Here is a 15,169-nt window from a genome sequence, read left to right on the forward strand (position 1 = left end):
TGCTCACATAAAGCAAAAAAAGCCCTTTTTTTTTATAGAGGTTGCTAGTCAAGTTTTTGTTCAGCTTTCTTCTTCAAATTAAATGATTGAACCGAGACATTTAAAATAGGCAAATGGACCCTTTACTGCATTCATTATTAAAAATAAATGTTCAGAACTAAAATAATGTTGTTCAATAAAATAAATAATGAATCATTTAGGCTATATTTGTCTTCATAATTCACTGAATCAGGTACATTCAATGATTCGATTTATTTTGGTTTTTGTTCACCTAAATGCAAAAGGTCATGTGATTTAATTGAGTTGGATAGAAAAAGTGTAAAAAAAAAACTGTCAAGTATGCAGACAAATTATTTTGTTCAGTTTTCTATTTTAAATGATTTATATTCTATTTTAAATGATGGGACTGCAGTGTCGAAAGACATTTAAAAAGGCCCAATGAACCCTTTTAATGCATATCTATCTATCTATCTATCTATCTATCTAGAGAGAGAGAGAGAGAGAGAGTTGCGCGCACTGATAGGTTTGGGGTGGTTTTGGAAAGCTGTTGGTGACTGTCTGATCAATGTTTCATATTTGACTGCGGTATATTTTTATAGTTTGTTTACAGATGGATCTGTGATGTGCGGCTCAGAGATCAATTTTTACACGAGACCGTTTAATTGCAGTTTATTTTGCGTCGTGCGCAACCTCTCATGCGCCACTGGATTAACGTGAACGTGCGCAGATCTGGGGTTTTCGCATCTCAATATCCCAAAGAAGGTATATATCACAGATTATTTATATCATATATTGTATACTAGATAGTATAATATTATAGCCTACTATTCTATAGTATTACATTTATTATATGTGACACATAACACGATACTCGTGTGTCTAATAGATTGTGCGTAAGAGTGATAATGGATAGTTTAAGGGTTATTTTTTTAGGATGTACGGTTGTTATTCAAAATAATGTTTTATAAAAATGTTGACGTTTCGACCATAATTGTCCAGGAAAAAAATCGCGCATCTGGCAGAGTTTATGGGATAAGTTGTCACAATATGATCCGGCTGTTTTTTGATGCTGATTTGATTTTTCTCTCTCTCTCTCTCTCCACTCAATTCATGAAATTGTTTTGACCAACAAAAGTGGTTGTATAAAATTATACTGTATAAAACAGCAACATACAATATTTTTTTTATAAGCAAGCAAGAGCAAGAGATAAAGAGATTATCAATGTGACAACTTGCCCCAACGTGAAAACTGACCTTGAGAACAGCCTAGCTTCATTACTGAGTGTATTTCAGCGTGGCTTTTATGTTTGGCAGCTTGTTTATCAAAAAAAAAAAAAAAACCTTATGATGATATTGTAATTTTAATTTTGATTAAATGTCCTAATTTTAGAGCTTAGCGTTTGAAAACAGATAACCACTGCTAGAGAAAAGCATGTGTCCAATTGGCGGGTGTTAAAGATGGGGTAAGCGATTTTTCAAAAACCCTTTAGAAAACCGATTTGGGCCGAATAGCAAAACAAACTTGTAGCCAATCAGCAGTAAGGGGCGTAACTACTCAGGATGTGGAGGAGAGCGCGTTCAGTGCAGGGGATGGACATTAGCTGAGCTGAGCGACAGAAAGATAGAGATGGCGGATAAAAAACAAAAGAGGAAAACGTCTGCGGAACAAGGACAACTTGCCCTGGTCTCTGGTACTTAGAAGATGAACAGTGACGTTGAATGTAATGCATTAATTAATGGCGTTTCCACACCTTGGCACATTGTCCTAGAATTGTTATTTATTTATTTATTTTTTCTTATCTATTATTTCTTCTAGTCATGTGTATCCAGCTGTAGGGTTCTCTCTCTGGCCAGTTATGTTTCAGGATTTGGCTGAAGAGTTGTCCGACAGAGTCACAATAGGTAAAGTGAACATCTGAATTTCTTAACTTACAATAGATTCTTTTCCCCTTCATAATAAAAAAGAAACGGCCATTATTATTAGCTCGATCACAATGTATTTGTAGAGTGTGAATAAATCTTGTATGTTATCTGGGACATCTAGTGTCAGGATGAGTAGTTGCACACACTCAAAAATCTTCATATGCGTGACGTTTCATCAGGTATGCATACAAAAACAGCTAAATTATATATATAAATAAATGTAATAATTAAAATTGTGACAAAATATAGCTACTTCAGTAAATTATGGGAAGTGTCATTTTTTTCCTCTATTTTTTTTATTCATTATTCCAAAAACTGCTTGAGTGAAAGTAATATACTCTGTATAAATACAATATTTTTAAGACAAAAAGATGTATTGCATTTCATTATGTTTAGTAATAAAGCGTATTTACCTATGTAATTTACTGTATACCACCTGCTAAACATATCGCCGGTAAACTGTCACTCCGTATAAACATATTGGACAAAACACTATGATGACACTATTAGACACTATTGCTCACTGTGGCTGACTTAAACTGTATGTCTTGAAATGAAATCAAGAGTATGTGTATTCCTCATATCTTTGTTTATTCATAATACTGCAGAGTACATTAGACAGTGGCAAATGTAAATATACCAATGACATTCTAGAGAGATAGAGATTCATGAGAAAAGTATTTCAAGGCTACATGGCATTAGAATTAGAGATTTGCAATATTATTGCTCTATTTTGATATATATATATATATATATAAATAGAGCAACAAAAAAAAAGTCTATTGATATTAACTTATTGTTTATTGAACTGTTGCATAAAATCAATATAACATTTTTAACTATGCTGATTTTTTTTTAAACGGCACTCTTCGTGTAATATTGATTAACTATATGAAATGATATAAATATATACATTCTCTGCCCCCTTATCTTGAATTATGACCTTTCTTAATGCATATTAATAGACTGAATCATGCAGTGAAAGAACGCACGTCTAAATGCTTAGTCGCTTATGCGTGCACTCTGTAGGTGTGTTTTGTTTGGTGTTTGCAATATACTCGATAATGTCATGTCTCACAAGTTCAGTATTTGCGCTAAACCTGCGCAGATTTGGCTTGCTTGAACTTCCCCAAGAAATTAATGAGTGAACATAACTTACGAAAAGTAACCCGCCAAATTGGATAGTGATTTGACAGCGTTACCCGCCACAGCTGATTTTTACCCGCATTTGGCGGGTGTTAAAGGTGGGGTAAGCGATTTTTCAAAAACCCTTTAGAAAACCGATTCAGGCCGAATAGCAAAACAAACTTGTAGCCAATCAGCAGTAAGGGGCGTAACTACTCAGGATGTGGAGGAGAGCGCGTTCAGTGCAGGGGACGGACTCAAACCCTGGTTGCAAGCCGCTGCTACATTGTTTTAAGTGAGACAGACAACTAGATGAATAGATAGACAACTATGGACAGTGGTTGCTAGGGCAATGACAAGTAAAATAGATAAAGAACATACAAAGATAGGTAAAAGAGAAGTTGTGGAAAAGGTCACATGAGGTAGAATCACTCATAACTGTTTAATACTTCTGACATCTTTTTGGCCACATCTTTCATTTTCTCTTCCCACTCGATGCGCAGAGCTTCCTCATCATCCCCGACGATGGCAGCGTAACTCATCAGAGCAATGAGGCCGATGCAGAACAGGTATGTGAGTCGAGTGCAGAGGTTTTCCATGACACGCTGGTCGCCCTGTGAATGTTTCATGTAGACCTCTAGGATGGACTGACTGAAGAGCTTCGATTCGCCCATCACACCGCCGTACAGCGTGTACAAGTTCTGGTCACACTGATTGATCACAAAGCTCATTTCAAATTCTTTCTTGCGCTGTTCATGTGCTGCCGATACCTCCACAGTGTCCATGAATTTGGAGAACTGACTACGAATGTTTTCTTCTACACGACAGTACAGGCCATCCACAGTCTCCTTCCTGATCTGAAGCAATACATTCTGGTTCTGCTGTGAGATTTCATCCAGGGCTCGAGTCACGCTGCCAAACTCACGCTTGAGTTTCTGAACGTCTTCGTCATCCACATGATGTAGAACCACCCGGATGAGAGAACCAGCCATGCCGAAGATGGGATTGACCACCGCTGCTGCAGACGAGATGGTGGCCACGCATTCCAGAACCTTCACTAGACCCCTCTTCAGCTTGTCTTGATCTTCTAAGTTCTCATTTTCAGCCATTGTGTCTGGAGGAAGAGCCCTTCCCAGTGATGTTTACCTGAAGAAGAAACTGAAGATACAAAGGCACACAATATTATCACCTACAATGCGGTAATTTATTTATTTATTAGATTTTTTAGGCGGTTGGCATCTCTTGTGCTGCACTCAGTAGGTGGTGTTTCATTCTGACATGCCAAGTGTTTTTGAACAAATCGATTGAATGTATGATTCTATGACTCACTCATAAAGACAGGCGCTTGTTTAGTTCCAGAATAAATCATTGTTTTTAATGAATCGTTTGGCGGAATAATTCAGTGGTTCGCTAAAAAAAAGTCACACGTTTGGTTCATTCCTGACTGAACGAATCGGCTGAATAAAGATAGACACCTGTTTCATTGCTAAGTAAGTGTTTTTGAAAAAAATCGATTGAATTAATCATTCACTTGTTTACTTCGTAAATGAATCAGCATTTTGAACAAATCAGATTCAGATTCTATGACTCACTCATAAAGACAGCAGCTTGTTTAGCTCCAGAATGAATCATCGTTTTTGAATAAATCTTTTGGCGGAATGCTTCAGTGATTCGCTCAAAAAATTCGCACGTTTCGTTCGTAAATTTGCATTTTTTAATCATTTAAGTGACTCATTCAATGTCTCACTGTTGAGGACGGTCGTTTGTTTCCTTTTTGAATTAATCCGCATTTTGAATGAATCGGTTGACTGAATGATTCACTTGTCACCACCTACTGACGTATTACTTGCAGAATGAGTCACTGAAAATGTCCTGCCACTTATGCAAAGACTGACAGCCTGTCCGGAACACACATGTCGAACTTTTGGACTTCTTATGGACCACTTTGAACTTTTTTTCCTTTTTTGAGAATGGATGTGAAAAGATCTGAAGAATTCTTAAATTCTTTTAATGTTCCACAGAAAAATAAATACCAACTGCAGAAACAGTACTGCATATTGGAATGACACAAAGGTCAGAAAATAATGGCAAATGTTTTTATTTTATTTATTTATTATTTTAATTGAATTGTAATTTAATTGAAATGTTCTTGTAATATCACCTTTAATTTGCTAAAATTAGCTCATACTTTGAAAGGACTTCAAAAGGCAATTTGTTTTCTTGTGATATTGCCTCTGTATTTTCAAGATCTGAACTGAGATGAAATACAATTCAATGATATACACTCATTTAAAGTATAGATCATGAGTTGTATAATCCATGGCCATAACTGAACAATTCTGACCTCAATCATTAAAAACAACAACAACAAAACAGTTCAAAATTGAAATGGTGAAATTTTGAACTGTGCATTTTTTTTTTGTGATTTGTTATTTGTTGTTGTTGTGTTGTATAAATGCACATGAATCATAATCATGCTCATATCTACAAAACATATAGATGTTAAATACTGAAAACGGTTTACAAAAATGACCAGCTTCAGACCTTAACTTGAATATCAAAAAGATCTTACATCACTTTACAGGCTATGACTAAACAACACTTTATTGTGAGATTTAGGACTGAAGTCAACATTTTTTTTTTTTTAATATCCTTCCTGTATTTCATGTCAATTTTTCTTATACAAAGCCTTCTCATTTTACAGAGTGCTGGATGTTTGTTTGCAGCTTTGGGATCAAGACAGAACATTTACAACTTTATCAAGCCAAAAAAACATCAATACAACATCTCCCTGTGTTTTCTCAAGCAATGTGAGTATTTGAAAGGGTCTTCATCCCATCTAGAGTAGATGACTTCAGTCAGATGCTGTCTGTCTGTTATAGCTCCCCCTAGATGCTGCACCATATTTCATTGTTCATGCTGAGAATCATTTCTGCCATTCTCAAATTTTAACAAACAATGCCTAAAAAATCTGCCCATTGGCATTTGCCTGACTAGCATTATCTAGTTGCCTGTGAGGAATATTTCTATTCTTACCCTTTCAGTTTGCCACCTCCCTGGACTGCGCGTCTTCCCAGCAGCCACTGCAGGATGGGCAGTTTCATCTGAGCTCAGTGTGGAGGGGTGTACAGTGATGGACTATACCATTATCGTACAGGGTCCTGGTAAATGAAACAGATTTGCTCATTCATTGACCTTCAAATTCTCTTGATGCAATCAATTTGCTTATCAATGAAATGTCATGAATATGGATATACTGTTCAATGGAAACTATCTATCTATCTATCTATCTATCTATCTATCTGTCTGTCTGTCTGTCTGTCTGTCTATTCTGTCTATCTATCCAGACATCAAATCTATCCATTCATCCATACACCAAGTGTAGGTGCTGTCCGGGATGCTGCAGGATTCCAGTTGTCATGTGATCATTCACACTGTGAAAGGATGTAGACCTGCTTTAGACGTTACAGTGGCATTGATGGTAATGTATGTTCCTCTAAAGATGGAGTAATGCAAAATGTATATAGCCAGTTCCTAAAACTTATAGTTCCTGTTTTCTTACTTGTGCACCAAAACACAGACATGATGAGGAAGTGGTTGGCAGCACTACGACACAGACTGCATAGACAGAGTACTGAGAGTACTGTCTTCCTTTTCCTATTATTTTGATAGACAACACTGTATAAGAGCAGTTTGTCAAGTAGGACTCTTGATTCTCTGCTGCTATTGTTCGAAAATGATTCTCTCCATATTGAATAAGATTACTCGTAAAATTCATCAAATCAAGTGTAAATGGCTGTTCCAAAGTGGAGACCCTGCAATCAGATGACTGTAAAGACACAGACAAGGACTGAAAAAGTAAGAGATTAAAATGATTTTATTTTAGCTGGTTGCCAACGCAGAACTTCTCATTTTCATTTAATTTAAGTTGAAGTACTAAAATAACTAAAACTAAATGAACTAAAAGTAATATGTGACCCTGGACCACAAAATAAGTCATAAGGGTCAAGTTTTTGAAATTGAGATTTATACACAACATCTCAAAAACAAACATATGAAAGGTGAATAAATAAGCTTTCCATTGATGTATGGTTTGTTTGGATAGGACAATATTTGGCCGAGATACAACTATTTGAAAATCTGGAATCTGAGGGTGCAAAAAAATCAAAATATTGAGAAAATCACCTTTAACGTTGTCCAAATGAAGTTCTTAGCAATGCATATTACTAATCAAAAATTAAGTTTTGATATATTTACAGTAGGAAATTTACAAAATATCTTCATGGAAAATGATCATTACTTAATATCCTAATGATTTTTGGCATAAAAGAAAAATCAATAATTTTGACCCATACAATGTATTTTTGGCTATTGCTACAAATATACCCCAGCGACTTAAGACTGCTTTTGTGCTCCAGGGTCACATATATAAAACATACTATATAAAATATTACTATATAAGTACTATTATAGAATATAAATAGTTTTAAAACCAAAAATGTACATAATGATAAAAACACACAACAAAATGACTAAAACTGTAACTAAAATTTAAGTAATAACAAGAAATATAAAAATAAAATACAATTCTAAATATAAAACTACTCTTTAAAAAATCCTTTAAAATAGTGTACAATGTACTGTATTCATATGAAGGAATTTTCTGTACTGATTTTTTTAACAAGAGGTGTTTTACCTGTATTTTGAATTTTATACTACACTGCGTTGTGTTAATCAAAATGTCTGTAAAATTAATAGAAAATGTCCTGGCATAAAATAATATCAATGATATATGTGTGATATATTTGTGCATGTTTCATTATTTCCCTTCACTAATACCTTAATTGTATAAACTAGTGGCTGAGGGATATGAATTTTAGATAGTTATTTCTGTTTGATTACTATGATCAGAAACTGTGTTAGAGTATACTTTAGTATGATCTGGTGTACCACCATGGTTTATGCATGCCTGTAGCCACAAGATGTCACTTCAGCTCATAATTAATGCTGTGGTGTTCATAGTAAATAAATATACTTTCATTGATCAGCATGCTTTTAGATATGTGTGATGAGGACCAGTGGGGTCGGTGAAAATCAGGTTGTCCTGGTTTGTCCTTTTAACACTTTCAGTTAACAAAGCTTGTTTTGTGCCTGTATAATTGGTTTCATAAATAACATGGCAGATTGGGTTTTATTTTGTAGAACCACTTGATTGACATGGCAGATTTTTGGAGGAGGAGGTGAATTGAATTACTTAAGTCAAATTCCTTGTTGGTTTTGTATTTCCCAAAACAGATATTTAATATAAAGTTTACTGCAATGTCCTCCATGCTGAGATCACATGACCAGCCTGCAGCCATGTTTTGCAATAAAAGTAATAATACTAATACTGATTTACTTTATATAGCACTCGCAAATGTTTGCCAGCTGTTTTTGTGCTTTAGTACTGTTGTTTCCAGTCCTGATCTGTCTAATAACAGTCTACAGGCAACCTGCCACTCCGCACATTGAGTCCATCCTTTAGACTCAAGAGATCGATAGATGTCTAGATCACAGGAAGCAGGCAAATGTTCAGTGGCTTGTTGGAGGCTCTATATGGATTGCAGTCCATTTCTCCTAAGCGTGTTTTTTGATGCTCTTAAAAACGACAGATGAAACCTCAATCTCCAAACCCTACACCACAAGACTCTGATTAACAGCGAACACCAGCGCTCTCCAGTCTTTGTGCTGTGAGGCTGCTTTGTGCTTTATGTTTGATTGAGCATGTTTTATCCAGTTTGTCATGTCGCTTTGGTTGTAGACCAGGGTTATTATCGTTAACTAAAACTATTAAAAACATTTTTGTTAATTGAAATAAAGCGGAAATAAAAATAAATATCAGATGAATAACTTTAAATAAATGAAAATGAGAAATCTTGCCTTAGCAAGTAAATAAAAAAAATTGAAGCACTAAAATTATAGCTACTAACTGGAAATTAAAATAAATAAACAAAATTATGAAAAAACTGAAATAAAATAAATTACACCTAAATATAAATATTAAAGAAAAAAAATTAAAACGACAAACACGCATTACAAAATTAATAAAAATGTAAATGAAAACTGAAAATATAAAAAGCTAATTAAAAATGCTAATAAAAAATTATAATCATATACAAATACTATGTACACAGTTATACAGAATTAGTCAGAAAATAAGGTACAAAAGCTGTCACTGGGGTGGTACCTTTTCAAAAGGTACACCTTTGTACCTAAAGGGTACATATTGGTACCTTAAATGTACATATTAGTACTGAAAGTTTACATATTAGTACCTAAAAGGTACAAAAGTGTACCTTTTGTAAAGGTACCACCCCAGGGACATCTTTTGGACCTTTATTTCTGAGAGTGTAGAAACACTAATTGAACACACACACACACACACACACACACACACACACATATATATATATATATATATATATATATATAAATGCATTCATATTTCATTTAAAAAAGAATTTGGCTTTAAATAAATTCGGCATAATTTTAATTATGTTTTTGAATTTACTAAAATATATAGATAGATATTTGTTGTTATATTTTGAGCACGATCATGAAGTAAATTTGAATATATAAAAAATTAGTCAGGTGTCAAAATCAGAAAACTGTTGACATCATCAGTCAATACAGTCAATAATATCCGATCTTGGTCTGCATGTAAGAAAAAAACATTTAGCCCAAGAGAGTTATCTGAAACATTGGTCTAGCAAAATACACAAAGGAATCTTTTTGAAATTTTATGTGACAAGCAAAAAAAAAGAAAAAGAAAAAAGCTGATTCTATCATATCTGCTGTCATCATAATATTACTGCTGGTGACATTTATGCACAAACACATGCTGTTGACCTTCAGAAAGGTCAGAAGGGAGAGAAACACAGAGAACAGCATTACACTGCGAGGCTCGCACACATTGTGTGAGTGCAGATGGAGCCAAAACAAGATCAATATACCGATTAGAACCGTAATACGCTAATGGTTTGGCGAACGAGCGGACAGAAATAAACCCATGAGTGTAATTAGAGTGTCATTTACCTCCTGCTCCCAAAGACTGAAACTGACACTTTATTTTCTTTAAATCAACTTCCCTTTATTGAAATTAAGTTTTCATGTGTCCCCAACGAATATGACTTAAACATAAACTTTGCCTGCTGAGATCATAAAAAATGTAATAATAATTATTTAATGATTAGAATAATAAAAATTGCTTTGTGTACATAATCTCAAAATACATGTAGCCTTTTTATTTTGACATGTTGCTGCTTTTATTACTGAAAATGGGAAAAAAACAAAAAATAATTTGGCCTTAAATTCTGCATAAATGAATTAATTGTAATTAATTTTAATTTAATTTAAATAAATGAACTTGAATTTACTAACTAACTTAACAAATAAGTTATTATTTATTAGATAAAACCGGTTTAATGATGTATATACAGCAGTGTTATTGAGATACTATTACAATTTTATTCATATTTTGAATGTTTTTGTTTTCATTTTAATATTAGTTAACATTTGAGTAAATTAAGTCTCTGTCATTTTTATTCGTTTTTTAATATGTCTATAGTTATATTAGTACATCAAGTTAAATGAAAAAGAGAAATGTTGCTTTAACTAGCTGCAATAAAATCGAATACAATTAAAATTAAATTAAATAAAATATAAAAAGTTTTTTTTTTAGATTTCCATTAAAGTAGGTTTTTTTTCTATAGTTTTAGATAACTTTAATAACCCCGATGTACACAATTTCAACAAACATAGTTCAATTAATTAAAGGCAATCAGAAAAAAAACTAGGTCCTATCTGTGCATTGCATTTGAGGGGCGTGGCCATGATCTCATGAATATTTAATTATGGTGTCCTTTTGACTAATTAGTGTTGCTGATAATTAATAATGGTTATAGCTTTGTTTACAGTTCTGTTTGCTGCAGTTTTGAGTAATGTTATGTTATTTTACTTCAGATCATCATGATTGAGATGTTATGCTAAAATGCTTTAGGAATATTGAATGTGAGATGGGCTTTAGTTTGCACAAAAAGTTTATTTGCAGCATCATATATACTCATTTTGTGAAGACAGTAAGATCTTTTTGCAAAGGTTTTATAAGACACATCAGAAGGATGAATCCAGTGCAGAGGCTGAGGGTGAGCTGGTGTGTGTCACAGTACAAATGTTTTAATGCTTTTTATCAGATCAGGCCACTTAAGGCCAGGAAGCCGGTCGATGGTCCATTCTGACGAAAAGGTAATGTCATTAGCTCAGGCTGTGATTGGCAGATGCAGCCAGAGTGAGGTATCCTGGGACAGATCAACCGCCTCGGCACTACTGTGATGCTGAGATTCATAAAATCACTCATTTATATATTAAATATTGATATTGACTGATGCCCTTTCCTGGAGAAGGTTGTAGTTTCATTTGCCTTTATTTAAAAGTTTTAAAGTAGTCCAGCAAAACATGTCGCTGTGTCGTACTGGAATAATAGATGTTTGTTTTGGTCTAGTAACAGACAGGTTTAAGGTTCAGCCGTTTTTCAGAGATGGAAGCCACATGGATCAATATAGCTCCAACCAAGACAGAAGCCTCAACCGCTAATGAATACAGGCTGAGCCATGCATGCACTTCCATTCAGACTCTGAAAACCGAGCATAACAACTGCTTTAAAAACTTTAAATATTTCTAGGATGGACCTTGTATTTTTAATAAGATGCTGGCCGCCTTCATAAACAAACAAACAAATAAATAATGCATGAAAGAAAATAATGTATGAATTATTCATCACAAAGGAAAAATATGAAGGAAATAATGGTTCTTTTTGCCTTTTTCAGAATGGTGTTTTTTGAGAGAGGATTGCTTTTGTGACGTCAATGGCTTTTTTAAATTTCAACAACTGCAATTGTTATGAACCAATAAAAGGTACTATAATGATTTGTTTTGTCATAAATCAAAAAACATATTGACATATAAAGGGGACAGTCTTATTGGATTATGTGTGTAGGGGTCAAAGGTCATCACCCATGGCGGTGTGGTTGCAAGGTCACAACTTGAATGGTTATAAATGGCTTTTAATGATCTTGCACCATAAGGTCAAATGGGCCTCTAATAATGTCGTTTTTAAATATTATTTTGATTCCCTGTGGTTTTGAATATAATTTCAAACAATATGCATTTACGATCTCATTAACTCACAATAGAAACACACAGAATGGAATACAAGAATACAATGGAAATGGATCCTCCCTCCTGAGTGTTAAATGATGGATTGTTCCTTCACTCGGCACCTCAGTGATTTTAATGACTGGATCCGGAGAGCTGATCACAGCACTTCAGAGCTCGTCGGCTTTATATTAACAAAGTGAAACGTTACTCACCATGTTTCTGCAGCCCTTGGCCAGAAAATGCTGACTTGTGTACTAAAACAGTAATTTAATTAAATGTGGCTTTGGGTGGTATATCATAGCAATGTATGTCAGATATTGAAACTATTTCTTGCAAAGGTCCTCGTTTTACTTTTACTGAAAGCTCAGTTTGTATGGGCCGCTGAGACGAGACAAAAAGACTGAGATGTGGTCATTGCCTCTTTTCATGGTTGGTAGGGCATTTGTATTCTGTTGGCCCTATGTAGGTCATTCACTCACAAAGGCCAAATTGCCAGTTCTGGCACAAGTCTAATACAGTGTACTTGGTCCAAAAACCATTTTTCCTTTAACTATTTCACAAAATGTTTTATACATGATATTGTTTAAAGCAGCAGTTCTCAACCTTTTTGTCTCCAAGGCCGCACCGTTGTCCACCACAACATTAGAAAGCCCCTAAACGTGTAATTGTTTGGATAAGGATTGAGCAAAAAAAGATTTTTACTCCATTTCTACTTTATGCCATTTTAAGAGTTAAAAATTACAATATTTGATGCCAATTTCCATGAGTTTTGCAGGTCTAGAAACTGTACTTTTTAAAATATTCTCTCATATATCCATGCTTTCTGTGGAAATACTGATTCTTCAATGAAAGATAAAAAAACAGTTGTTGAGGGAGTCAATAAAATAAGGAATATATTGATTTTTATTTATTTGAAATTATTTAATGCACATTTTGTCTTATTGTACATTATTTTAAGTCTTTTTGTGGACCACTTATTTTGTTTAGGCCCCCCAGTGGGCCCCGGATCCCTGGTTGAGAATTCTTGGTTCTCAAGGCATGATTTTAGACAGATACATTAAACTTTGTAACATAAAATAATATTATAATTGCTCATAAAAGTGCATACACAGATGGGCTGGTTAATTAAACTGGTTAGTCTGAACAAGATCACTTTGGTTTTAGTTTAGAACAACGAAAAGAGGAATTACAATAAATGCATTAACTATTTGTTAGAGACAATAAGCTGAATAAATACTGTTTTGTCAAGACATAGATCATGGATACAGTAAAATGCAGTTATAGAAGATTTTTATCTAAATCTACTCTGAATGCACACAGAGATTCACGTTCTTATGTTTCTCCCAGTAGTGACACTCTTCAGGAAAGCTCGACAGAGCAAAGCTGTCCTTGTGACGACTGACGGCGTGAACCACCAAGCAGAGAAGCTCATTCAGTCTGACGCAGAAGTCTTCCAGGACCCTTCTGTTTCTGGCCTCGTATTGTTCCACAACATCCAGGATCGGTTCCCCAAATGTGCTGTTCCCCATCACAGCATCGTAAAGCATGTAGAGGTTCTTCTCTCCTGTTTTGGGAAAATGCTGCAAGAACAAGCGTTTTCTAACCTCTTTGTACTCAGGTTTGGCCTCCAGAATGTCTATGTATTTTCTAAACTGGTTGCATATATTTTCCTCCACAGTGAAGAACTGAGAATCCAACCGTCCCTTTTTAATCTCACAGTTGATGTCCTCTACTTGAGATGAGAGGACATCTAATTTGCTCCTCACAACTAGAAACTGATCTTTGACATATGTGATCTCCTTGCTTTCCACATTGTCCAAGACCAGCCTCAAAACTGGAGCAGAAGCTTCAAAAAGAGGACACAGCTCCCCAACAGCGCTGGCCAGCACCTCGGCTCCTCTCTCAAACATCTCCATCACGGCTTCAATGGCCTCCTTCTTCTGAGCTACAACCCGCTCTAGTGGACTGGACATTTCTAAAAACAAACAAAAATAAATGCCTTCATTTCTGGTACTATTAAAATAAGATAAAAATTCTCTTTGCACAATTGCTCTGTTTTAATTCAAGGTGCATAATGTAAAATAAAAGTTGCAAATTGCAGATTGTTCTTTCGTAAACATGGAATAATTTCTGCCTAAGAAAACTGAACGTCTCCATTTGTTTTATAGTCTCATTGTTGAGACACTGAAGTTGTAAATAAATCTCATAAAACCTTTTCTCAGATAATACAGGTATGACAGACAAAAAAAAGCTCAAGTGCATTCGGTCAGATATATTATAATAATATTTTTGATGTAAAATGTTAGATTTTTTCTCATACTTTTAAAAAAACCTAAATTATAGACCTACGTGTTTTCATCACAGTCGAACGCATTAAGCATGCATGAAACTCCTCACGTTGCTAATTTTACACGATAGCCAACTGTGCCATCATCATTTTCTTCCATTTTAAATCCGCATGCATGTTAATGAGAAACAAAATCATGTTAAACCAAGTCCGGGCACATTGCAAACCTCGAAATATTCCCATTCAGAGCAGAATTAAAACGACTTGAGCTTAAAATTGTGTTACGTAGATATGGCACCACTGTATGTGCCATCTTCTGTTCCGTAAAGGAAACACCTCGAAAAGCGTTTTAAAGCGCAGTCTCCCTCATAAGTACCCTACATGCGCATCACAGCAATTTACCCCAGCAGAAAATATTTCAAACAGGTTTCTCACGTCTGGCTGGTAGAAGAGCTGCTGTCCGAAATTCAGGTTTCCCTCAGGTATTGGCTCGAGGAGGATATTTGTGATGATCTGAGTGAGTGTGAAATGAACAGAGAGGCAGTGTGCGCGTGCGACAGAGAGGCAGTTGCGCGCGCTGAGAATGCGTTAGGATGATTTTGGTTTGGAAAGCACTTGGTAACAGTGGGAGAGATGTCT

At 34.9% G+C, this 15,169-nt stretch overlaps 2 protein-coding genes across 2 annotated transcripts in view; both read right to left on the reverse strand.

Moving 5' to 3' along the window:
• LOC107688230 (uncharacterized) overlaps positions 1 to 15,036 on the reverse strand; it is a 17,933-nt gene extending 2,897 nt beyond the window's left edge. Inside the window, exon 1 of the mRNA XM_016485846.1 lies at positions 14,966 to 15,036. The gene's annotated coding sequence lies outside the window, so the exon portion shown is untranslated. The remainder of the gene's footprint in view (positions 1 to 14,965) is intronic.
• Positions 3,312 to 4,176, reverse strand: LOC107688235 (uncharacterized). Its single transcript, XM_016485856.1, has one exon. The coding sequence runs from the start codon at positions 4,155 to 4,157 to the stop codon at positions 3,477 to 3,479; it is 681 nt and encodes a 226-aa protein (XP_016341342.1). The 5' UTR covers positions 4,158 to 4,176; the 3' UTR covers positions 3,312 to 3,476.
• Positions 15,037 to 15,169: the final 133 nt, after the last annotated feature.

The sequence above is a fragment of the Sinocyclocheilus anshuiensis genome, unplaced genomic scaffold, assembly GCF_001515605.1.
Source record: "Sinocyclocheilus anshuiensis isolate Anshui unplaced genomic scaffold, SAMN03320099.WGS_v1.1 scaffold1162, whole genome shotgun sequence".
In the NCBI taxonomy this organism is placed as follows: domain Eukaryota; kingdom Metazoa; phylum Chordata; class Actinopteri; order Cypriniformes; family Cyprinidae; genus Sinocyclocheilus; species Sinocyclocheilus anshuiensis.